Source organism: Humulus lupulus, chromosome 6, assembly GCF_963169125.1.
Source record: "Humulus lupulus chromosome 6, drHumLupu1.1, whole genome shotgun sequence".
Lineage (NCBI taxonomy): Eukaryota > Viridiplantae > Streptophyta > Magnoliopsida > Rosales > Cannabaceae > Humulus > Humulus lupulus.
The window spans coordinates 83,009,110-83,034,795 of NC_084798.1; the positions used below are offsets into that span (position 1 = coordinate 83,009,110).

The following is a 25,686-nucleotide window of genomic DNA, read 5'->3' on the forward strand; positions in this document are numbered from 1 at the left end:
TGAGTTGGCCCGCTGCACTGCTCGATTGGCCGAAGAAGAGGCAAGAGCAAGAATCCCTGCTTCCCCAAGCATCGCTGGCGCAGAGGAAGAAGGAGTTGTTGAGGATGCGACCAATCAAAATGTTGATAAAGACCCTCCTGCTCCTAATGCTTCTTGAACTTTTAATTTTTCTTTCTTTAATTACACGACCCACGGGTCGTGATGTAAAGACTATATTTTTTTTAAATTTGCTGCATGGGCAGCAAACTTTCCTTTTATTTGAACAATTACATCCAAGCAGCGATGATTGCGGTGTAAAAGACTGCATTATAATGTTATAATATTTTCATTTACTATAACATCTGTCTGTATGACCGAACTTAGCATAGTACTTTGGTTTGATTTAACAAAACATAAATTCTGAAAAATATTCTAAGTACTGTAGCATGCTTTCACTCATTTTGTTCATGTGTGTACATACCTCATGGTACGCTTTGCTATCAATGTGCCTTATATGCCCCCCAAGTGATCGAGGTGCTTTAGGTCCTTGGTCACTTGCCTTGACCATGACCTGTTCGAACATTTCTGCTCGGTTGGAAACGTAATACTTGTATTACAGTAAAACAACAGACGTAATGAACAAATACTTGTAAAAATAAATTTACAAAAGTTGGCAAGAATGACTGGCTGCGCACAGTCCCTTATAATCTCGTATTAAAAATAGACTAAACATGTCTTTACGAGTGATCCTAAGAAATGATCTTACATATATAAGCGATTAGCCATATAACGTGGCTAACCCTTTTTTTCAAAACTTGTAAAAAGTAAATTTTAATACAAGCCAGTCCTTTAAAAAGGATTGTTCATTGATAATACTTGCGCAGGTGTTCTCCATTCCAATAACGTGGAACGAGATCTCCGTTTAGGCGTGCAAGTTTGTAGGTACCCGGGTGAAGGACTTCTTCAATCTGGTAAGGTCCTTCCCAATTAGGTCTGAGTACTCCAGCAGTGGGGTCACGGGTATTCAAGAAAACTCGTCGTAGCACCAAGTCACCGATGTTGAATTTCCTTTCTTTTACTTTCGAGTTAAAGTACCTGGCGACCTTTTGCTGGTACGCAGCAACTCGGAGTTGGGCTTTCTCCCGTATTTCGTCAATTGAGTCTAGGGACTCCATCATCAGTTGGCTGTTCTGGTCCTGGTCGTATGTTATGCGTCGATGTGAGGGGGGATCTAACTCGACAGGTAACATAGCCTCATATCCGTAGGCTAAGGAAAATGGGGTATGACCTGTCGCTGTTCGGTGAGACGTTCTATACGACCAGAGGACTTCAGGCAGCTGCTCTGGCCATGCTCCTTTAGCGTCTTCAAGCCTCTTCTTCAGGGTGTCCTTAAGAGTTTTATTCACGGCCTCTACTTTCCCGTTTGCTTGTGGATGCGCAACTGAAGAAAAGCTTTTAATAATCCCGTACCTTTCGCAAAAGTCGGTGAATACACCGCTGTCAAATTGGGTTCCGTTGTCTGAAACAATCTTTCAGGGCAAACCATACCGGCAAACAATGTTCTTGATGACAAAGTCAAGAACTTTCTTGGTCGTTATGGTAGCGAGTGATTCAGCTTCGGCCCATTTGGTGAAGTAGTCGACTGCCACAACTGCGCACTTCACTCCGCCCTTTCCCGTTGGCAGGGATCCAATCAAGTCTATCCCCATATTGCAAAAGGCCACGGACTCTGCATTTGTTTCAACTCGTTTGGAGCTGCTCGTGGAATTTTGGAGAATTTTTGACATTTATTGCATCTTCGTACAAACTCCATTGAATCTTCGTTCATAGTCGGCCAGAAGTAGCCTTGCCTTAGAATCTTTTTTGCCAAACTCTGCCCCCCAGCGTGATCCCCGCAGAAGCCTTCATGCACCTCTTTCATTAGTTCCTTAGCATTTTCTGGTGTAACGCATCTGAGTAGTGGCATTGAATACCCTCTCCTGTACATAACACCATCGACCAGTATGTACCTAGCAGCCTGCCTTTGTAGAGTTCTGGCTTTGTTTCTATCTGTTGGTAGCACACCATTTTTCAGATATTCCAAGTAAGGTGCCATCCATGTATCCTCCATTCGGATTTCCATACTGGCTTCAATTGCATGTATGCTTGGCTCACTCAATCTTTCTACTGGCACAATGTTCAAAGTGTCAGCATCTTTCGTGCTCGCAAGTTTGGCTAAGGCGTCTGTGTTTGAATTTTGATCCCGCGGTATTTGCTGGAGGGTGTACTTTGTGAACTAGGCTAGCAGGTCTTTTGTTTTATTCAAGTAGGCCACCATTTTTAAGCCCCGCGCTTGATATTCCCCTAGAACTTGATTCACTACCATCTGTGAATCGTTGTAAATATCAAGCGCCTTTATGCCCATGTCTTTGGCCATTCTCAGTCCAGCGAGGAGGGCTTCGTATTCGGCCTCATTATTTGACGCGGTGAAGTCGAACCTAATGGCACAGTGAAATCGATGCCCTTCCGGCGTTATCAATATCACCCCTGCTCCTGCGTGGGATTCGTTGGACGACCCATCCGTGAATAACTTCCATGAAGGAGCTTTCTCTTAAGGCTCAGGACCACTAGGCTGTTCGCACTGTTCGCTGTCTGGGAGTTCGGTGAACTCTGCAATAAGATCAGCCAAGACTTGTCCTTTTACTGCTGCTCGCGGTGAATATGTAATATCGAACTGCCCTAGTTCGACTGCCCATTTTAATAATCGCCCAGCCGCCTCTGGTTTTTGGAGAACTTGCCGAAGGGGCTGGTCGGTTAAAACTGTGATAGGATGGGCTTGGAAGTAAGGGCGCAGCTTCCTCGAGGCTAGGATTAAGCAATATGCTAACCTTTCAATGGGTGGATATCTCAGTTCTGCCCCGATTAGCCTCTTGCTAACATAGTAGATCGCTTTTTGTACGTCTTCTTCCTCTCGTACTAGTACCGCGCTGGCAGCAACTTCAGTAATCGCCAGATAAATAAACAAAGTTTCTCCTTCGATTGGCTTTGATAAGACGGGAGGCTATGCCATATGAGCTTTCAAGGCCTGGAAAGCTTGCTCGCAATCTCCTGTCCATTCAAACTTCTTATTGCCCCTAAGCAGATTGAAAAAAGGGACACACTTGTCTGTTGATTTCGAAATAAATCTGGTTAGGGCTGCGATTCTCCCGGTTAAACTTTGTACATCTTTGATTCTCTCTGGCGATTTCATGCCGATCAGGGCCTTTATCTTGTCGAGGTTGGCCTCGATTCCTCTTGAATTTACAATGAACCCCAAAAACTTCCCTGATCCAACTCCGAAGGAACATTTGAGAGGATTTAGTTTCGTCTGGTACTTGCTCAATACATCAAAACATTCTTGTAAATCCTTCACATGTCCTTCTGCCTTTTTAGACTTTACCAGCATGTCGTCTACGTATCCCTCCATGTTTACTCCGATCAGCTCTTTAAACATGTGGTTGACTAGCCGCTGGTAAGTCGCACCTGCGTTTTTCAGTCCGAAGGGCATCACTTTATAACAGAATAAGCCCGTGTCGGTCCGGAAGCTGGTGTGATCCTCGTCTGGGGGATGCATGCTAATCTAATTGTAGCCCGAATATGCATCCATGAACGAGAGGATCTCGTGTCCTGCAATAGCATCGACCAGCTGGTCGATTCTTGGGAGTGGGAAGCAGTCTTTTGGGCATGCTTTATTGAGGTCTGTAAAGTCCACATAGGTTCGCCATTTGCCGTTAGGCTTGGGAACCAGCACTGGATTGGAGACCCACGACGGATAAAATGCCACCCTGATGAACCCATTCTCTTTTAATCTTTCAACTTCTTCTTTTAAGGCTCTCGACCGATCTTTATCGAGCAGCTTTCTTTTCTACTGCACGGGTGGAAAAGTTTTATCTATCTTCAGGACATGGCTGATAACTGCAGGGTCTATCCCAGCCATGTCTTTGTGCAAAAATTCCACCAGTGCGTGCTTCGTGGTTGGTTCTAGGTGTTCCCGACCTTTACGACTCTGGTCGGGTCTTTTTCGTCGAGTTGGACCTCTTCCAGGTCCTCGACAGGTCCAACATTCTCTTCAAAATCCCCAAAGCAAGGATCTAGTTCTCTATCCTCACTTTGGGCAACACCCTATTTGGTGACCTCATCACCGGATTGGGCTTATGTATCAATTGCCATCTGCAACCTATCTGAGGTAGTGCTCTTTGGTGTTCCCTTCTTCGCCTTCGTGACTGAGGCGTTATGAACATTGTGCCAGTAGAAAGATTGAGTGGGCCAAGCATACAAGCGGTTGAAGCCAGTATGGAAATTTGAATGGAGGATACATAGATGGCACCTTACTTGGAGTATCTGACAAACGGTGTACTACCAACAGACAGAAACAAAGCCAGAACTCTACAAAGACAGGCCGCTAGGTACATACTGGTCGATGGTGTTATGTACCGGAGAGGATTTTCAATGCCATTACTCAGATGCGTTACACCAGAAAAGGCTAAGGAACTAATGAAAGAGGTGCATGAAGGCTTCTGCGGGGATCATGCTGGGGGGCAGAGTTTGGCAAAGAAGATTCTAAGGCAAGGCTACTTCTGGTCGACTATGAATGAGGATTCGATGGAATTTGTATGAAGATGTGATAAATGTCAAAGGTTCTCCAAAATTCCACGAGCAGCTCCAAACGAGTTGAAGCAGATGCAGAGACCGTGGCCTTTTGCGGTGTAAGGAATAAATTTGATTGGATCCCTACCAACGGGAAAAGGCGGAGTAAAGTACGCAGTTGTGGCAGTTGATTACTTCACCAAATGGGCCGAAGCTGAACCACTCGCTACCATAACGACTAAGAAAGTTCTTGACTTTATCATCAAGAACATTGTTTGCCGGTATGGTTTGCCCCGAAAGATAGTTTCAGACAACGGAACCCAATTTGACAGCGATTTATTCACCGACTTCTGCGAAAGGCACGGGGTTATTAAAAGCTTTTCTTCAGTTGCACATCCCCAAGCAAACGGGCAGGTCGAGGTCGTAAATAAAACCCTTAAGGACACCCTAAAGAAAAGGCTTGAAGACGCTAAAGGAGCATGGCTAGAACAGCTGCCTGAAGTCCTCTAGTCGTATAGAACGTCTCACCGAACAGCGATAGGTCACACCCCATTTTCCTTAGCTTACGGGTATGAGGCCATGTTACCTGTCGAGTTAGATCCCCCCTCACATCGACGCATAACATACGACCAGGACCAGAACAACCAACTGATGATGGAGTCCCTAGACTTAATTGGCGAGATACGGGAGAAGGCCCAACTCCGAGTTGTTGCGTACCAGCAAAAAGTCGCCCGGTACTTTAACTCAAAAGTTAAAGAAAGAAAATTCAACGTCGGTGACTTGGTGCTACGACGAGTTTTCTTAAATACCCGCGACCCCACTGCTGGAGTACTCAGACCAAATTGGGAAGGACCTTACCAGATTGAGGAAGTTCTTCATCCGGGCACCTACAAACTTGCACGCTTGAACGGAGATCTCGTTCCACGTTATTGGAATGGAGAACACCTGCGCAAGTATTATCAGTAAACTGTCCTTTTTAAAGGACTGGCTTGTATTAAATTTTACTTTTTACAAGTTTTGCAAAATAGGGTTAGCCACGTTATATGGCTAATCGCTTATATATGTAAGATCCTTTTTAGGATCACTCGTAAAGACATGTTTAGTCCATTTTTTATACGAGATTATAAGGGACTGTGCGTAGCCAGTCATTCTTGCCAACCTTTGTAAATTTATTTTTACAAGTATTTGTTCATTACGTGTGTTGTTTTGCTGTATTACAAGTATTACGTTTTCTACCGAGCAGAAATGTTCGAACAGGTCGTGGTCAAGGCAAGTGACCCAGGACCTAAAGCTCCTCGATCACTTGGGAGGCATATAAGGCACATCGATAGCAAAGCGTACCATGAGGTATGTAAACACATGAACAAAATAAGTGAAAGCATGCTAGGGTACTTAGAGTATTTTTCAAAATTCATATTTTGTTAAATCATGCCAAAGTACTATGCTAAGTTTGGTCATACGGACAGATGTTATAGTAAAAGAAAATATTATAACATTATAATGCCATCCTTCACACCGCAAGCATCACTGCTTGGGTGTAATTGTTCGAGTAAAAGGAAAGTTTGCTGCCCATGCAGCAAATCCAAAAAAGATAGTCTTTACATCACGACCCGTGGGTCGTGTAATTGAAGAAAAATAAAAAGAAAATAAGTTTAAGGAACAGTAGGAGCAGGAGGGTCTTGCTCAACAGTCTGGTTGGCCTCATCTTCAACAACTCCTCCTTCCTCTGTGCCAGTGGCCAGCTGGATGCTTATGGAAGCAGGGATCCTTGCTCTTTCCTCTTCTTCGGCCAATCGAGCAGTTCAGCGAGCCAGCTCAGCATTTCTAACATCTTCTGAAAGATAGTTGAAGTTGGCACCCTGGTTGTGTTTCCAGAAGTTGTAAAAACACCAGAGCGTCGCATTCTTGTACCTTTCCAGATCTTTGGCATTGGAAAGCTTCAGCTGCTCTACTTGGCTCTCAAGAGCAGCGATGGCCTTGTCCTTGGACTGGAGCTCCTCGCCTAGTCACTTGCATTCTCGATATTGGACTCGGCTGGCCTCCTGATACTCCTCCCTCTGTTTCCTCAAAGCAGCCTTTGAAGCTTCAACCTCCGCTAGCTTTGTCACCGCAGCATCCTTCTGCTGGGTGACCGCCTCCAACTCCTTCGCATGCCTGGCCTCTGCAGCCTGAAGTTCCTCAGCTGCTTTCGCCTAGTACCTCTCAATAGCCTTTGCCCGAGCCTGGTCGATAGTAGCTTGGGCGCGGGTGTGGGCAGTAGTTGCAGTCAGCAAAGCCTGTGGACAATGGATAAAGTTAGAGCCTGTTACAAAGAATAAAAGACTAAGGCCAAAGAAATAAGAAGCACTTACGCTGGCCATTTCATTGAGGGCCCTATTCAGAATTTGGTCGACCCCCATATTCTCTGCCTCAGCCATGGCATCCTTGCAACGGTTGTACCTCACGATGTGTGCAAGGCGGTCCTTGGCTGCTCGTAGGGCGCGGTTTGAGAGTTTGGCCCCGAGGGCTTCGTCCCGCTGGGTTTGTTCCTTGGCGGCTGCAGGTGGAGGGTTCGTCGTCGTGGGCGGAGTTTCCTTTTCAGTAGAAGCCGAAGGCTGAGCAGAAGTTTGCCCAGTTGGCATGTCCTTGGAAGGATCTTCTGTTCGACCCTTCTTGGCATGAGGTCCTTGGCTCGACTCACCGTTGTGCCTCCTGGATGACTTTCGCCGAACCAGAGGAACTTCTACTTCCTCCTCAGCTTGGTATAAATCAAAGGCATTGGGAGTGGCCATATCTGCATACAAGTAAACACATGCAAACGATAAGATAAAGGCAGACAAAACCTCTTTATAAAACAGAAAGGTGGTCACAAAGTTTAATTCCTGAGCTACAACTACTGGTCGCTATACTATTGACTCTATTAGTCACACACTCACTATCTGGCATGAAGAAGTCTGGCCCTAGATTTGGAGTATACGTAAAGTTGCCCTCCCCGTCAAACAAGTGACAGGGAATTGGCAAGCTATTTAAAAGCAAAATAACTGTACCGTTTTCAACAGAGGACTCCCCCAAGTCCACAACCGGCTCTTTTGCCTTTTGTTTTCCCTTGCCTTGGGGAGCAGAAGGCCTTTCTGCAGAAGGATTGCCCGTGGGCTCCCTGATTGTAACCCCCGTCAGCCTCCTTCGTGGAGGGGACGCAGGGGGTTGCTGCTCGGGAACCCTCTCGGCAGTGGCATCAGCAACCACGGGTCCTCTTGTTTCATGGCGAGGAGCCAGGAGGCCAGATAGCCTCAAATTTTCATCAGTAACCAGGGACTTGACGCTTTTTTCTGCGTCTGTCATCCTGGTCAGCGCGTTGGACCTCAACACCATGTTTGGTGTTGGGGTCGGACGTAACCATGGGCGTGAAAGACAAAGTATAATTTAAATAAAGATGAAGGAAATTTCGCTGTTGAAAAGTATCGAACAGTAAAAACAGCACTTACCTCCTTGAGCGAAGGTCAGGTTGTTGCTGGTCATGTCCGGAGTAAGGAAGTACTCCTTGCTGTACTGTCCCATGTTGGATATGTGCGTGGTGTCACTCAGGAACGTTCGGTTGGTCTCCTGGTGACAAAGATGGAAGAAGCCCGTCCCATTTTGCTGAGGGTTGGACTTGAGGTCGAAGAGATAATTGACCTCATGTGGGGTAGGTTCTGGCCATTTTTTAAGTTTGTATAGGATATAGAGTGCGGTCAGCATTCTATATCCATTCAGAGTAATTTGGAAGGGGGCGACACCAAAATTGTCGGCCACCCCCTGATAAAAAGGATGTAGAGGGAGGGTAGCCCCCGCCTCTATGTGATACCAAGACCAGGCACTGTATACACCTCCGGGGAGGTTAGTTCTTTGGTCTGCAGCAGGAATTTTAAGATTGACCCCTGTGAGAGGATACTTCCTTAGGTAGTTGGCAAGCATCCAAGGAGTCACTTGACTGGTCGGTGAGAGATACCACTCGACATCAGGTAGATTCTGATGACGAGGGCGAGCTCTAGTTTGGATATTAGGTTCAGGAGCAGGATTTTCTCGACCACTGGTCGAGGGAACCCTAGCCTGCGAATCAGGCTGGGCAGGAGAGTTTGGGCTCTCTTTGGATTCGGGTCTTTTCTTGCCTAAGGATTTAGAACGGGCCATTTGAGGAGGTGATGGGCGAAGTCTAGGAGAAGATCGTGAAAAAGGGATCTCGTGAATTCGGTCGGTCGGTTGTTCTTCGCCTTCGAGCAGCTGGGCAAGAAGATCATCGTCGATGGGTCGTTCACCTCCCCACAAATCTGGCATTAAAGTCTGCAAACAGAAGAATGGGGAGGTGAGGATAAAGAATTTTTAAGGGTTTTTAGAATAACGATGTTCGTGTATAAAAGTTAAGCTTTTATACGGCAGCATTCTAACAAAGACTAAAATTTTTCCACACGAACAGTTTGAGAAACGGATCAAAGGGTGAAAGTAAAAAGTTTTTCATAAAAGCTTTTTCAACTCCCCTTAGGGCGAGAAAAACTTATTTTTCGACTGGCCTAAAAATCTAATTTTTACTTTGGTTTTACGTCCTAAAAAGTATGATCCTAACTATCAAACTAACTCGTAACTTTTTTCACCCACAAGACATTCTACTGAAAAGCATCTCAACACAGAAGTAGAAAAACTCAACTGTAAAACATACAGGAACATGCACTACAATAATACGAAACATAAAGATTCGAAGACTTACCAGAAAGAAGATCGTGGAGATTGGTAAGAGCTTTCGGAGATCGAGGAACTCTCGGGCTGAGTCTTGAAAATGCAGAAGAACGGTCTCTGGAAGGAGATGAAAGCTCTGGTTTTAGGGTTTCTGGAATGAGTAATGGCGTGCGTAAAAAGAAAAAGAGAACTTCGAAGATGTTATATAGAGAAGTTTGTCTGTGGCATTAAAAGGGAGTAATCATCAGTTTCCCCTTTTTCGAAGTATGGGGAAGCGAGATAACCGTTGAATTATTACTGGGGAAGCGAAAAGTCATGATTAGACAAGAGTAGGTTGCTTTTTCCCAGAACACACGTAGGGTTCTGACATGTATGGCGGGGTCATCGAAGGGTCGTTTCCTCAAAAGTTTATTTATTACTCGTAATAAATAAACTTGGGGGGGCAAATGTTATCCAAAAAACTGGCATAGATGGCGTGGCAAGTGATTCCTGGACACGTTGCTGACATTTGGAGGAACTCTGCTAGGATATCGACTAGAAGATGCATTATAAGCAATAAGCGATCTAGTTTTACCTGCGACTAGTCTGGTCGATAGTTCCGCGTGCAACCTGGTGTTCCAATAAAGATCTTTGTAAATCCCGAAATTGACTCACACAATCTCCTGAGTATCCGATTATTTAGGAGAGAATATCTGCAATAAACTTATGTAATCCTCCTTGAGCCTATAAATAGAGAAAGATAACTCAAGGAAGGGACTTTTGGGCTTTCGAATTATTTGAGACTAGAGTAATTCTATCTGAGATATTGTATTGTTCTTTAGAGGTTAGTGAAACTCATTGAACCCAAGTTCTTTGATCACCCCTTTGATTCTCACATCAATAACAATCTAAGTGGACATAGGTTATTACCAGATCCTGGGGCCGAACCACTATAAAATATCGTGTTCTTATTATTTTCGCTATTACATTCTTTTCAACGTATTCATCCACATCAAGCATATTCTGACTCCGTGTCAGTTGGCCAAAATCAGGGTCAACAAAATCATATAAAATTATTTGTATACACACATATATATAATGACATTTAATGGAAGATAATTATTGTAATTTTTTTATTTAGCTTACCACAAATGTTGTTGGCCATGCAATAGGGGCTCCAACAACTTGACCAATTTCCTTAAAATGTACATATGATTTAATCAGTTGTTTGTCAGGCTTAATAGGAACTTGTACTATAACTTCAGAAAAAAAAAGATCCGAGCTTTTTTCCTCCAACTTCTTTTGATGGATCTCTACTTAAAACGATACCAATAGCAATTGTTTCAGGCTCACTAGTGACACTCTTAAGATTGACTACTTCTCCGACATGTATGTATTATATTAATAAATGAATGATTCCAATAGTGGAGGATCCACTTATAAATATTTTAAAAAATGATAATATAATAGTAGTACCTCAACAACAGGAGTATCATATGCTGAAGATGAAAACCATAGTTGACGTTGAGTTTCTTTGTTATGTAAGGTACTAGCATTTATGGCCTACATATATAACAATAAATTAGCAAAATAACTATATATAGTTTATAGGTTAGTGACTTAAAAATCAACAAAATAAAATAAATCTTAACCAGGTGTGAAGATGTAGCATTTTCATTATAATGTAATGGCTGCACATAATTAAATTTAATGTAGTTAGTACAACTTGTTGTCAATAATTAAAATAAATGAAAAACTAGTAGTTTGACTAACCTGAAGTGTAGCTATATCATTGACATTATTTAGCTTGCTCAAAACAGTCTTAGTAAGAATTTGAACTTGAGACCTTAGATCATTTACTTCTGACTGCAGAGTATCTACATACTCATTTTGGTTTCTTCTCCAAGTTGATTTATCCTTCCACACATCAGATGGGAAACACCAAATCCATACATGCGAATTGATCCATGTTTTTCTTTACCCATAACTTCAAAAAAAACGTCATTCATACTCTTTTCTTTTGATGCATCTTCAATCAATTCTTCTTTCTCTTGTAATTGTAACTATTATTGATTTAATATTGTAAACATGAAGTTAAGATTAAACTAAACTAGCAAGCAAGAAATAACACATTAATTAAGAATAATTGGATCATACCATTGCTTCTTTTGTTTTCTCATTAGTAATGCTCTTATCTTTTTTTGAGTAGCAGATTTTGAACATGGTTGCACGTGTTGGCGTACTTGCACCATCTTTTTTCTACAAAAGAACATATTGTTTTAATTAAAAAGCAATGAAATTTACCTAAATTTGAAATAATATTCAAATGTTAATGTTAAAATACTAAATAAATTTTACCTGTAATGCTCTAAGTTGAGCAAAACTCTTTGTGCCAGTTGTATGGTTGTATTTTTTTTCTGCACGACTAGTCTTGTTTTTAGCACTCTTTCTCTAAAAGAATATTAAAGATTAAAATTTAGTTAGTAAACAATTCTTGAAATACAATGAAAATAATGCAAGTTAATAGAAGTTTGAATGAAAAATACCATTGCACTTTCTGTTGCCCAATATTTTATTAGTTCCTCCCATTGATCATCATATACTCGTTTGTCTTTATATTTCTTTTGCTCCTCAAAAGATAAGTGCTCCAAATAATAATTTTTTTTAAGATAAGATTTCCAAGCTCTAAGTTTCCTTCCAAAAGTTCTGAAAGTCCAATTCTTAGCATGAGGAGGAATTTCAAATTTTTCCTACAAGAATTTAAACACAGATTATTCACAAATTTAAATATACTATAGATTGTAATAAATACAATAAACAAATATTGAAATGACATAATACTTCAATTTTTAACATAAAATACCAAACTAAATAATCATGAAAACAATAATTAATACCTGTATGATTTTCCACATTCCATGTTTGTATTTAGCAGGTACCTCATGCCAAGTTTTATAATTAATTGGAGCATTTTTTCCATCCCGTACTAATGTCCCAATAAAGCTTGAAAGTTTTGCTTGCACTTTTATCATATGGCTGTCCAAAATCGTTGCAAGTGATTTTTATCTTCTCTCCATCCCGTTTTCCCCATATTTCACGCATTTGTGTAGGGCCTCGAGTTTTCTTTTCACCATTATTATTCATCAACATATTTGAAAATGATTCTATACTATCTTGTGAGGCCAATCTACATTGCATGTATGGATCCATAGTTGTTTTGAAGATTTGAAAAAATAAAGTAGTTATATATAATTTACTTCATTATAAATTAGCAAAGAAAAAGGGCAAGCAATGAATAAGCAAGCAACTAGAAGAAGCAATTTGAAAAAGTTACCAAGCAAAAACATAGAATTGGAACAAGAACACAAAAGTTTATATATGAAGGAGCAGAGAAATACACACACATATATATATATTGCTTTCAAATGTAATCAAGTTGAGTAGTAGTATATTATCATACATTGCTTTTCTTTTACCTGATTTATACTTTCTAGATTATAATAACTTGATATTTTAATTATCAAAATAGGAGTGAAGCTAAAGTCTTGCGCCATTTTCCATTGATACCAAGATTACAAAGATTATTTATGTCATAAAAAACATCTGATTTTATGACTGGGCATTATAAGCAAGATCGTACAAGTGATGGTTGTATGAGACACCCAAGTGATTCTCCAGCATGAATGACTTTTGATCACAACCATAAGGATTTCGTTGCAGATCCTCGAAATGTCAGACTTGGGCTAGCTTCTGATGGAATGAATCCTTTCAAAACATTAAGAGTAAGCCATAGTACATGGCCAATTATTTTGATACCATATAATCTTCCTCCATGGATGTGTATGAAGCAACCTAATTTCATTATGTCTTTGCTCATACCTGGTCCAGACGCACCTGGAAATAATATTAATGTATATCTAAAGCCACTGATTGAGGAGTTAAAGGAGTTATGGGAAGTTGGAGTTGAAACTTTTGATGCATCTACCAAAAAAAACTTTAATATGCGGGCATCACTATTATGGACTATCAGTGACTTTCCAGCATATACAAACTTATCAGGATGGAGCACGAAAGGAAAATATACGTGCCCATCTTGTCATCAAGACACTTATTCATTATGGTTGAAGTATAGAAAAAACCATTGTTATATGGGACATCGACGCTGGTTAGAAAATAACGACCCATTTAGAAATGATGAAAAGTCTTTTGATGGCACAAAAGAGAAAAGAATGGCTCCAACACCATTAAGTGGTTCTATAATACTGGATACGTTAGCAGGTTACCAACTTAAATTTGGGAAGACAGTTGTTAATCCTTCATTGCCATACGATTGGAAGAAAAAGAGTATATTTTTTGATTTGCCATATTGGAAGGATAATTTATTACGACACAATGTTGATGTGATGCATATTGAAAAAAATGTATGTGAAAGTTTAATTGGGACATTATTGAGTTTAGATGCAAAAAATAAAGACAATCTGAATGCACGTCTTGATTTAAAATATATGGGTATTAGATCTGAACTTCATCCAAAGGAGAGCGAGTCAAAGAAAACTGTCATTCCGCTTGCATGTTTTACATTAAGCAAAAAAGAAAAAATTATGTCGATTTCTAAAGAAAATTAAGGTTCCAGATGGATATGCTGCCAACATTTCTAGATGTGTTGATGTAAGCAAAAGAAACATTTATGGGCTCAAAAGTCAGGATTTTCATATCATTATGACTCAATTGCTACCACTAGCACTAAGGGGAATATCGAGTGCGCATGTTCGTCTACATCTAACTCCTTTAAGCAACTATTTTCGCATGATGTATTCAAAAGTTGCTCTACCACAAGATTTTATGCAACTTGAACAACAAATACCTATCATTCTTTGTAATCTTAAAAAATTATTTCCCCCTGCATTTTTTGATATAATGGTTCATTTGGTGATACACTTAGCATATGAGACAAGAATTGCTGGACCATCAGTTTACCGTTGCGTGTACCCTATTGAAAGGTAAAAATCTTGATTGATTTTCATTTTATTTAACTGTAAGAAGTTTCAATATTTTTTCTAATGTTTATATGAATAAATATAGGTACTTGTCTAAGCTAAAGTCATATGTTCGAAACAAAAGCAAACCGGAAGGTTGTATTGCTGAAGGATATTTAGCTGATGAATGGTTAACATTTTGTTCAAGATATATGGAAGGTGTGGAGACAAAATTTAATTGCAAGCCTAGAAATTACAGTAATGTGGAACCAAATGGAGAAACATTGCCTATTTTCCAAACGACAGGTCGACATTTGGGAAAAATAGATACTAAGAATTTAGATGAGGATACTAAAGTTAAGGCACAACGATATGTGTTATTTAATTGCAATATCGTAGAATCATTTATTGAGTAAGTGTTATTTATTATATTTCCAATAATAATAAAAATGTGAAACAACATATAAATATGACTAAAGCTAACTTATTTTGTAGGGAACATCGAAATATGATTGCACAATAAAACTCTCGTCAAACAATCATGACCGTAGATCAGATTCATAGCCAATCATTTCCTTCATGGTTTGCAAAATAGGTAAGGTTTTTTAATAATTTTTTCATCAACTTAATGAGCCAAACACATATTGAGTGTACTTATTACATTTTTTCAAATCAGGTAGAAGAATTATATGATAATGGAGATGATCGAGTTTCTGAAGATTTACGTTGTTTGGCAAATGGTCCAAACAATATTTTCATTCAATTTAAAAGATATCTAATAAACGGTTTCAGGTTTCACACAAAAGAAATCGAAAAGAACTTAAGAACTCAAAATAGTGGAGTTATTATGACTGCCAAGACTCAAAGTTTCGCAAGTAGTAGGGACCCAAATCCTGTTTTCGGAGAGGTTACTTTTTATGGAATATTAACTGATATTATAGTACTAGATTATTCTTTGGGAAATCGTGTTGTATTATTTAAGTGTGATTGGATTTCAAGAAGTGGCATTAAAAAAGAGAAGGATTGCACAAGAGTCAACTTTTCAAAATTGATGCGTGAAGATGAGCAATTTATACTAGCTTCTCAAGCAGAACAGGTAATGTATGTGGAAGACCTCCAACATAATGGATGGCATGTTGCTTTAAAAATCAATCCTAGAGATTATTATAATATGAGTGTGCAATCACACGATGAGAATGTGTAGTCTTATTTGCAAACTGAAGTTTGTAGCGCAACTATTGATGTTGGGGATGGAGAGAGTAGTTTGGTTAGGGAAGAAATGCAAGACATAATGATTGATACATCAGTGTCGTCGTTTGATACAAACGAGATAGGTGAAGAAACTTAGGGATTGTAATTTTTTTTTCTTATTCATATTTTGCATAAATTCCAGAATTTTATTTGTCTTAATAAGTTTTATGGAGTTCAATTGCATGTATTCAAAAAAGTTTATTATAATCATGTGCTAATATTTATAGTTATTTTTCATTTATGAAATTAATTACGCCTAAAAGAATAAATTACATTTAAACTCTTAATCTAAATTTGTAAATAAAAAAATTAACAAATTAAAAGAAAATAATTATTAAATTAAAAATGGCAACATTTCACTAGTAACACTTTTGAAATGTCACTAAAAATATTTATTTAAGTAACATTTTAAAATGTCACTAAATCTAATATTTTGTAACATTTTTGCAGTCTCTATTAATATATTCTAGTGACATTTTTTGAATGCTACTAAAACTATATATTCACAAATTAGTAACATTTTTGATCAAATGTCACTAAATCATATAAATAGTGCCACTAATTAAAATGTCATGTATTTTTAATAAAGTAACATTTTTGTCAAATGTCACTTAAATACTATTATTGTGACATTTTTTGACAAATGTCACTAATTAAAATGTTACTAATTGCAATTTTTGGTGTAGTGAATTACCGTCCTCATCAAATAATGTTGCACATATATTATGCTAATTATATTTTTAGTTTCACATTATTTTGATTGTATGTTTTATGCTAGCTGTATATATTTGCTCTCACTTAATGGTTGCACTTACTGATCCTCGCACAAGGGCATTTTACCTTATTATAACAAATAAACAAGAAGAAGATTAAGAAAGTGTTGCAAATTTATATATTTAGGTCCACGGCCTTGATTTACATATGAAATATTATTATTTGACCTTTTGTCAATTCAATTGTTATGTCGACGGCCTTGAGTTACATCTAAAATATATTATTGGACCTTTTGACAACTCAATCTATGGTACAGAAATTGTACTAATGATCAGAGAGAGAGAGAGAGAGAGATTGTTGGCTAGATTATGATCATGACCTTATATACATATTCATAACTACATATACATGGATTTGGTGTAAGTTAGCTATCTTTTATTCAATAAGCCAAAAGCAATTTTAACCGATTGAAAATAGACACCACTACAGTGATTGAACGTAGGGACATACATGCATGTGCTTAGTCCGTATACTACTGGCAAACATGTACACTTGATTTTTTGTGATTTTTATTCACCTTTGCTATATGTAGCACTTATTTTCAGAAAGCTAGGGACAGTCAATTAATGGAATGGAAGGAATTGATTAAATAGAGCAAAACAATGATGGATGTCACTGCACCAAAATATAAAATCTAATGATAGATATTTTAATTAGTAGCATTTATAAAAAAACATGCCATAATTATAATATATAATATATTAGAACAATTGATCAAAATGTCACTTTAGTGAGAATAAATAACATTTTAATCACTATTTTACTAAAATTAATTAAAAAATGTCACTAATTTGATAATAGTTAAAATTAGTAACATTTAAAAATTTCATTAAACTATATTATACGTGGAATTGTAAAAGTGTCTCAAGGATGTAATAACATTTTATTATATCGTTATAATTGTTTTATGACATTTAAGAAATGTTACTTAAATTTTTAGAGGAATTTTAATATCTTCACTTTTTTTTACAAAATTATAATAGTCTATATGTAATTTTGACAAATATAATATAATTTTTTAAGCCTAATTAATTTCATATATGAAAAGACCAACAAAATATATATTGGTATATGATTATATTAAAAAATGAATTCATAAACTCAAACATCATAAAACTTAATTACTAAAATACAATTTACCAAATGTCATGTAAAATATTAATAGGAAAGAAAATAACTATTACTTATCTTTTTCTTCCATTTTATTTGTACCAAACAAGATACATGTATCAATAGTTATGTCTATTTGAACTAACCAAACTAATGTCTCCCTACTCAACATCAATAGTTGTACTAGTACTAGAAACCTCAGCTTGCAAATAAGAGTCCACATTCTCACCGTATGATTGCATACTCACATTATAATAATCTTTAGGATTTATTTTCAATGCAACCTGTTATAAAAGGCTCATCTTCACACATCAATATTTAAAAGTTAACTCTTGTGCAATCATTCACTATTTGAATACGTCTTCTTGAATTCCAATCACAATTAAATAATTTGACATGATTTTCTAAAGTAGTAATCTCCTTCTATATAATATCAATTTATATTCCACTAAATGTGACATCTCCAAAAATAGATGCCTCCTACTTGCAAAAATTTGAGTCTTGGCCATCATAATAACTCCCTTCAAGTGGGCCATACCCTTGCAAAGCCTCTCGAGTTCCTCAGGAGGAATGACTCCCTCTTTCCATAACCAGGCCAGCTCCGCTTCGGAATATTTCAAAATCTTTGTGTAATGCAAGAGTTCTTAATGAAGGAGCTCAGTGTCCCACATCATCCCCTTCACGGCCTCGTTGTCCTGGATTGTGATGAGAGTCATCTAAAAAGGAAGTCGAACAGCAGAAGTTAGGGATAAGAGAATCATAAATAGTAACGATAGTGGTTGACTACACTATAAAGAGAAAAGGCTCACCAGTACAGAGTTAGCGACTGACATTGGGATAGACGTGCGATGATTTACTCCCGCAGCTGAGCCCACCGACGAGCGGGTGTACTTCTGATGGTGTCGCCCACGGCGGACAAAATTCTAGAAGTGAGGGGAGTGATCTCCTCCCCGAGTCCTCGGAGACACTCCATGAACTCCTCGTGGGCAGAAGACTCAGAATCATTGTTGCTTTGACACACAAGGGGACCACTCTAGGGCTTTGAAGAGGGATGCCACGAAGGCAAGTGCTGACTCCTCGACCATGACCTTCTCGCATAGTACAACTCGATCGAAAGTCTCCTGTTCCTCTAGAATCCTGGAAACCTAAGCCAGCTACAGCGAGGGACGAGTTATTGGGTCCTTCTGAGATGTCCTGAGGAGGGCAGTCCCCGAGGCCGTGGGAATAGATTCCTCAAGCCTATGATATGAAATGGAATCTTCGAAATTGTCACAGTCAACCCCACTGACTGGGCAACTAGGAGGGCATCAGCAGTGCCAATTCACTGTCTTTTTTCTGCCCCTGAGGACTCGCCAACTTGGTTGTTCCTTTTCTGAGCAGCCAGGGTTGCTCGTTTCTTCTCAGCAACAATCCGAGAGGGATCCATCTGACCTGAAATTTAAAAAAGAAACAATGGTTAGTTATAGAGAACAGAGACAATAATATGACAGAAAAATAAACCTCAGCACTTGAAGCATCATCCCACTAGTTAGGGCCTCCTCGAACTCTTAAGACCCCTTGGGTGCCGCAAGACCTTGCGAAGCAATTGAGTCCTTATAACTTCCTGAGGACACTAACTCTTCCACGGTCTTCTCAATGGCGTCGAGTAGAAGGCTCTAGTCCAGTCCAATGTTTGGTCTATACTCGTGAAACCCCCAAGAACTCATCGACATGAGTTTTTCTATCACTTCTATCCCCGCAAGATCCCTATGATGGCGATGACAAACAACCTCATAAACAGAATTGAGATAGTCAATATACTACTACTTCAACCAATGTGAAAGCCCCTTACCTTGATTCTCTGCCTCCAATTGGCCCAAGGTATGCAGCCGATGATTGGTGCGCTGAATGCGTACAAGCTCAAAGGCCTCATTGACCTCGTTCTCCATTTTAATATGAGGCTCGGGCGCATGTCCCTCAGATTCTCAGGCGTCAAGGGCTGCTCAGCTCAAGTTCAATGCCTCCTCCTCCATGCTTATTAACAGGAATTGTCAAGAATTCTCAACAACCTCATCAATATCCATTTTCAGTGTCCATAGGTTCAAGGAATCCAACTCCGCAGCCTCATCGATTACTACTACCAAGGGCACTGGGCGGCTGTGTCGGGGGTGTGAGGCCAGCGGGCAAGGGAGTGCGGTCAAAGGTGCTCAGCAGTAATGCCTGAGGCACGAGGCAGACTCGCCAAGGGGGCATGGCCAGGGGCGCAGGGGCGCTTGCAGACAGCAGGGTTGGTGCGACAAGGAGCCGTGGGGCTTGTGCCCATAGGGTGCCGCGAAACTAGAGAGCTTGGGCACAAAATTATAACTTTTTACAAAAAAAAATTACAATTACAGAAAATTAAATTTAAAAAATCCTATGCCTCAAATGTGGCATAAAATTTTGTAGATCTAGAAAAAAAATTAATACCAATTCCTAAATGCAAAACAACATATAATTAACAACACTTAAGTGCAAACATATATCGCACATACATCCATTCATTCGTCACATATTACCATAACATAAGTGTTGACCCTCGTCTTGGTCAATTGACACGGAGTCAAATGCTTGATGTGATACGAGGTATTGAAATAGATCTAATGGAAAGAACAGTAAACGACACAACAAATTATAGTGGTTCAGCCCCACGAATTGGTAATGACCTACGTCCACTTAAGCTATTATTGATATTGATTCTCAAAGGAGTGATCAAAGAACTAGGGTTCTTCGAGTTTCACAAGCCTTAGAGGGATAAACAATACAATTGAAAGATAATAGCTATAATTCTCTTGTAAAGCATAAACTCAAAATTAGCCAAAAGTCCAAAGATCCCTCCCTTGAGCTATTTCTTCTCTATTTATAGGCTCAAGGAGGATTACACAAATTTGTTACAGATATTCTTTCCTAATTAATCGGATAATCAGGAATCATGGGAGATAATCTCGGATATGATTACAATTACACAAGATCTTCTCAAAATATACGGAGTATACGACCAAGCTGGTCGTATATAAAATCCAAATGTTATGTCAGGGGAATCTCCCTGGTCAATAGTCAAACAGAACCTCTGCCAGGTGTCAGCCACGTGTTAAAAATGTTTGCCACGTCATCCACGCCTGCCCTTTGGATAACAATAAGAATGCATATTATTCCCACACAATAATTAATGTATGAAGAGATTAATGACCGTTCTGGTACCAATTGTTGGTAACATGTTTAACATGTGCGCAACATAATGAACAAGGTGGTAATCCCAAGAGATTTCAGAATATTTTATTTAAACAAGCTTTAAATAACATATCCATTAATACATACATTAATCAATGAAATAGAAAGGATTAGGAATTTTACCAGTTGATGAACTATCATGATTCATCTCTATCTTTTTGTATCCCCAACGATCATCCAATCCCAGCAGTCTCCAAGTACTCAAACCACGATCTTCCAAAGTGTTCTCTACACCTCAAGACGTATGTGAGGACGTAGAGTAACAGTGAGATTTTTTAGAGATTCACAATATATTCTCAACACATGAGATCTTGGAATTTTAGGTTTGAGATCATTTTTCAGGTTTAAAAAAATACGATATCTTTTTCGCTCTGTGAAAAATGTAAAATCTCAAACTGGGAAAACTAGAAATCATTTTCAATCAAAAAGTTTTATAAATGAATTAAATTCAAACTTTAAAAATTAAAAATTAAATAATATGATTATTAAAAATTATTAAATAAATAAAATAGCCAAGACTGAGTCTAATGCTCTTGCTAGCACTGTGATTGGCGTATTACACATGTCTTGTTCAGGGCACGTGTCTTAACCACTTTTATTTATTAATTATTCAATAATCTATTTATTAAAAAAAAATCTAATTTCTCATAACCAACATTATTAGATAAATATATGAATTATTGAATAAATTTTAAACTAATTCAAATCCAATTTGAATTATCAAATTTATTTCCACATTGTTTAAATAAATAAAAATGAACTAATTCAAAAACATTTTTTTTTATTATTTATCAATTTTGAAAATGATAATTATTATTTAATAATAATTTTTGAAAATTTTAATTAATTAATTTTGAAAATTAAAAATTAATGTCAATTATATATTTGCCGTGAAGAACAAATTTCTTCCAAATATGCCTCTTTGGAAGAATAGTGTTGATAGAGACACCTAGGGGACCTAGGGACCTATAATTTCAAGCTCCAAAAAATTTAGATTATTAATTAAATCTCTTTAATATAATAACCTTAAATTATTAATCTCAATATTATTCCATTAAAAATAAGAGACTGCACTCTTACAATTATAGACATTTATTTAGAAATTAATTTTAAAGATAAAAAGCATCTATCGATTTAATCATTACATACAATTTGATCCTCTATTAATGGTTCATAATTAAAGTAGGGATAAGATCACAATTTTACCTATTTAATTATTTCTTGTTTCCTTAAGTACCATTAACTTTACTAGTGAAGGATAATTCATAAACTAATTAATGACTTTGAGCTCAATAACCTTTCTGTTCCAAAGCCTAACCCTTAAGGGGACCCTTATTTAATTTCTTTCGGAAATATATAGATTCTATATATGTATACTATGTCCTCAACCACTTATATCAATGAGTCCTCAAAACAAAAGTTTTCAGCCATATCATTTTGACAAACCATAGCGAGTGAATCAAATGACATAAACATGAGTTCATAGTAACTTCGGGATTAAGATCAATTTGTATATGATGATCTTATTTATATGTTTAATTAATACTTATAAAAAAAACCGATATTCAGTTAAGCATTAATAGCATATTTGGTCTAGTTCTTGTGTAAGCACATTATACAGAGTACCTCCACTAAGATGTCCTACTACATCAGTAATCTGGATCTAGATTACATGTATTCATAATACTAGTGAACCATACTTATAGTATTTAATCCAAAGATTTCATATAACTTTCTTTTACTGTGAAATATATAAATTCATTCCCTACAATCTTATTCCTCTCGTACCAATACAAGATTGTAGTCACTCAAAAGAATTTGATAATCTTCTAATATTCATATTGTATTATTAAAATAATAATAATAAACAATCAATATCCGCAAAAATTCATCTTAATTATTTAATTCGTAAAATTGTAACATCTAAAAAATGCTAATAAGGTTTAGTGCCCCGATTAGCGTGTCGAGAGGGCATAATTGGATGTATGTGTGATTAACTAATTAAATGTGTGATTATGTGGCATGCATGAAATATATGATAATATGAGTATGATTATATGCATGTGGGCCCGTTATTATTTGTAAGGGCATGTTTCTAATATTACTCCGTAGTAGGCATAAATGTGGATATATTTGTAGTATACGGCTCGAGGCGATCCTAGTGAGCAGATTGGCGGAATAGTCACAACAGGGATAAATACTCGGCTCGGGGCTAGCCTAGGGATATTTTTGGAAGTTAATGTATATTTTGGACTTATTGAGTAATGGGTAAGTATTTGGTTATTAAATGGGCATGTCAAGATTAATTGAGAATTTATAGGACAACTCGAGGAGTTAGCGAGAATTGGGGTCAATGAGCATATTGCTCTTGTGGGCAAAGGGAGATGCTGTATATAAATTAAGGGGTATTTTGGTCTCTTGAGGTTAAGGGTGGACTTAGGCAGTTGGGAGGTTTGAGGAAAAACTATAAACTGAGGAAAAATCAAAGGAAGGAACTCTCTTAAGCTCTAAACATTCTCTCTCATGGTTCCCTCTCCTCTTTCTTGAAGACTTAGGCAACTTTTGAAAATTCTGGTGTTGAGGCTTGAGTTTGAAGTTGGGAACTTGGGAGAACAGGCTGAAGGTGTGGGACATCTAGATTAAGCTTAGAATTCCCACTGAGGTAAGATTCAAGTAAGTATGGTTGCTGAAATCCTTAGATTTTCTTAAGTATTTTGAGGTTCTGAATTTATGTTTTTGAAAGATGTTTGATTGTTAATTTGGGATGGTAGTCTAGTAGGATTTTGAGTGTTTATATGCCTAAGCTATGTGGTTAAGAGTCCTATACTCGTTTCTGGACTTGGTTTGGGTTTGGGAACATAGTTGAGGTTGAATTTTGAGGATTTGGCTGGGATAAAAACACTGGAAAACCCAAGGGATTCTAGGATCACGGGGGCACATCGCGGCCCAGTTCATGGGTGTCGCGGCCCGTGCGCCCCAGATGCCTTTGGAAGGTTCGCTGATTCATAGGCGTTCCGCGACCCTAGGGGGGCAAGTTGCGACCCGCCTCCCTCCAGATGTAGAGGCTGCACCTCTGACTTGAGGCGCGTCGTGACCCTCAGGGCTAGGTCGCGGCCTGCCTAGAAATTTTTAGCCTAGGTCTGTCTTTAGGCTTAGGGAGGCTCGGGGATCCAAACTTAAGCGCTCAGGACATTTTCTACTACCCGGTTTAGTAGAAATCGAGGTATCGGAGGCTAGTACTTTAATCCAAAGCTTTTAAATGGTTTAGAATCTTATGGTTATCCATTATCGCATTGTGACTAGGTTATACTGCAAGGGCTCAAGGCTGCCATATGCTAGCTGCTCGGGACCTGAGGTAAGAAAACGACACCCATGTGGTTGTGTTTGGGACTAAGGATCCCTATATTTGAATATATGCAATGGGTGACAATATTGTTGTTATGCTTTATATGAAAGTACGACCTAAGGGTGTTGGGGCTGATAATAAGCACACTGGACGCAACTCGGCCTAAGTGAGTCGGGGTTAGCTAAATAATCATAGGACTCGCCCTAAGCAAGCCAGGGTCAGCTAGATAAACATAGGGCTCAACCTAAGGGCGTCGACACTTAATCACTTGTATTACTGATTGAGATGTATGCTTGAGAATAAATGTTGTCGTTGTGTAGCTTAAATGTTTGTACTCTATTGAATAATTGAATTGGTTAGGTCAAGGTTGATTAAATGCTACTGTTGCTCTTGTATTGGAATTATTGCCTATAATCTATTGTCACATGAATCTGGTGAATTATATTTACTTTCTTTATAATGTTTCTTAGTTGTGTATTGTTTTAAGTTTTCTTGCTGAGCTTTGGCTCATGGGTGCTACGTGGTGTAGGTAAGGGAGTTGATAGCTAGACCAGCCATAAGTTGGAGAGCTTTAGGGGCGGTGTGTACATATGCCACCTGCTCGATCGCCATAGTATATCTTTTACAAGTTTGTAAACTGAATTTTTGATATCCCATGTAAAAACTTAATATTTTAATGAAAAATAATTATTTTTTTGACCAAATCTTTTATTACTTAACCTTGACTTAGTCTTTAATTTAACGGTCTTTAAGTTCAAATGACTTGCTTAGCAGGTTAAGCATTATTTTTAAAACACACAATGTAACGGTCTGGGTTATCTAGGGCATTACTACTTGTTATCAGAGCCATCTAGGTTTAAGGGTTCCCGAAGACTGGCTGGGTGTGTACACTAGCTGCTAAAGATAAGATAGACTCATGGTTAGGTACTTAATGACATGATTATGTGGTTAATTCTTTAAATTGAACCTATATGCCTTATATGTGTGTTAGTATAGAGAAAGCATGATGTGTATTAGTGTATATGGTAGTAATGGAATTTGATAATTAATGCATGAGTAATGCAGATTGTTGCTTTGATATGCTTATTGTGCGTGTGGTTATTGTGATTGTTTGGACCTGCCTGTGGGATGATACTGGATATGAACATTAGGGCTGAGGGGTTTAGTCAGTGATTGCAGACTGATTCAGAATGTATGTGCTCAAGATTGTTAATTGGACCTGGTATTGTTAGAATGGGGGTTGCAGATGATAGTTGGCGTCAGAACTCTCCATCTTCCCCTGGAATTTGCAGGAGATGTTTGCTGGTATGCGAGTAAGGCTGCTAGATCAAGATAAGGAGATTAGATGGTTGAGATAGCAGGTTCCATCGGGGAAATGATATTTCGTATGTCTTGACAGTAAAGGCATCGATGTTGGTTCAACTTGATGATGGAAACTGATAAGAGTTATCCTATGAATGGTGTTAGAAGCATTATCATCTAGTTTTCGAGGAAGGTTTGGGTTTGCTCAAGAACTGATCAATAAATGGGCGTGATTAACTTCATCCTTGATTATATGAGAATGGTTGGTCATGATAGAGTAGTTGTTCCATGCATAAGCAGTGGGAGGATGCCCAGATGTGAAGGGAAGTAGTACCCCAGACCCGGAATGTTGTCATGATGGGTTGGGAGGAATTCAGACAGTGACTTGACAAAAGAAACTACTATGACGCAGTTTGAACTGCAAAGACT

The 25,686-nt window shown here is 38.4% G+C and overlaps 1 protein-coding gene across 1 annotated transcript; it reads left to right on the top strand.

Annotated features, from left to right (window-relative positions):
* The first annotated feature begins 12,935 nt into the window (after positions 1-12,935).
* LOC133785257 (uncharacterized) lies at positions 12,936-15,576 on the top strand. The gene is made up of 5 exons (XM_062224508.1): positions 12,936-13,824; positions 14,195-14,252; positions 14,335-14,584; positions 14,905-15,324; positions 15,433-15,576. The coding sequence occupies exons 1-5, from the start codon at positions 12,936-12,938 to the stop codon at positions 15,574-15,576; spliced, it is 1,761 nt and encodes a 586-aa protein (XP_062080492.1).
* Positions 15,577-25,686: the final 10,110 nt, after the last annotated feature.

Excerpts from the sequence above, each read along its gene's own strand:
- LOC133785257 (XM_062224508.1), top strand. The coding sequence starts at position 12,936 with ATGACTTTTGATCACAACCATAAGGATTTCGTTGCAGATCCTCGAAAT. Across the intron at positions 14,253-14,334 it reads TGCGTGTACCCTATTGAAAG|GTACTTGTCTAAGCTAAAGT; the intron begins GTAAAAATCTTG and ends GAATAAATATAG. Across the intron at positions 15,325-15,432 it reads TAGCTTCTCAAGCAGAACAG|TCTTATTTGCAAACTGAAGT; the intron begins GTAATGTATGTG and ends GAGAATGTGTAG.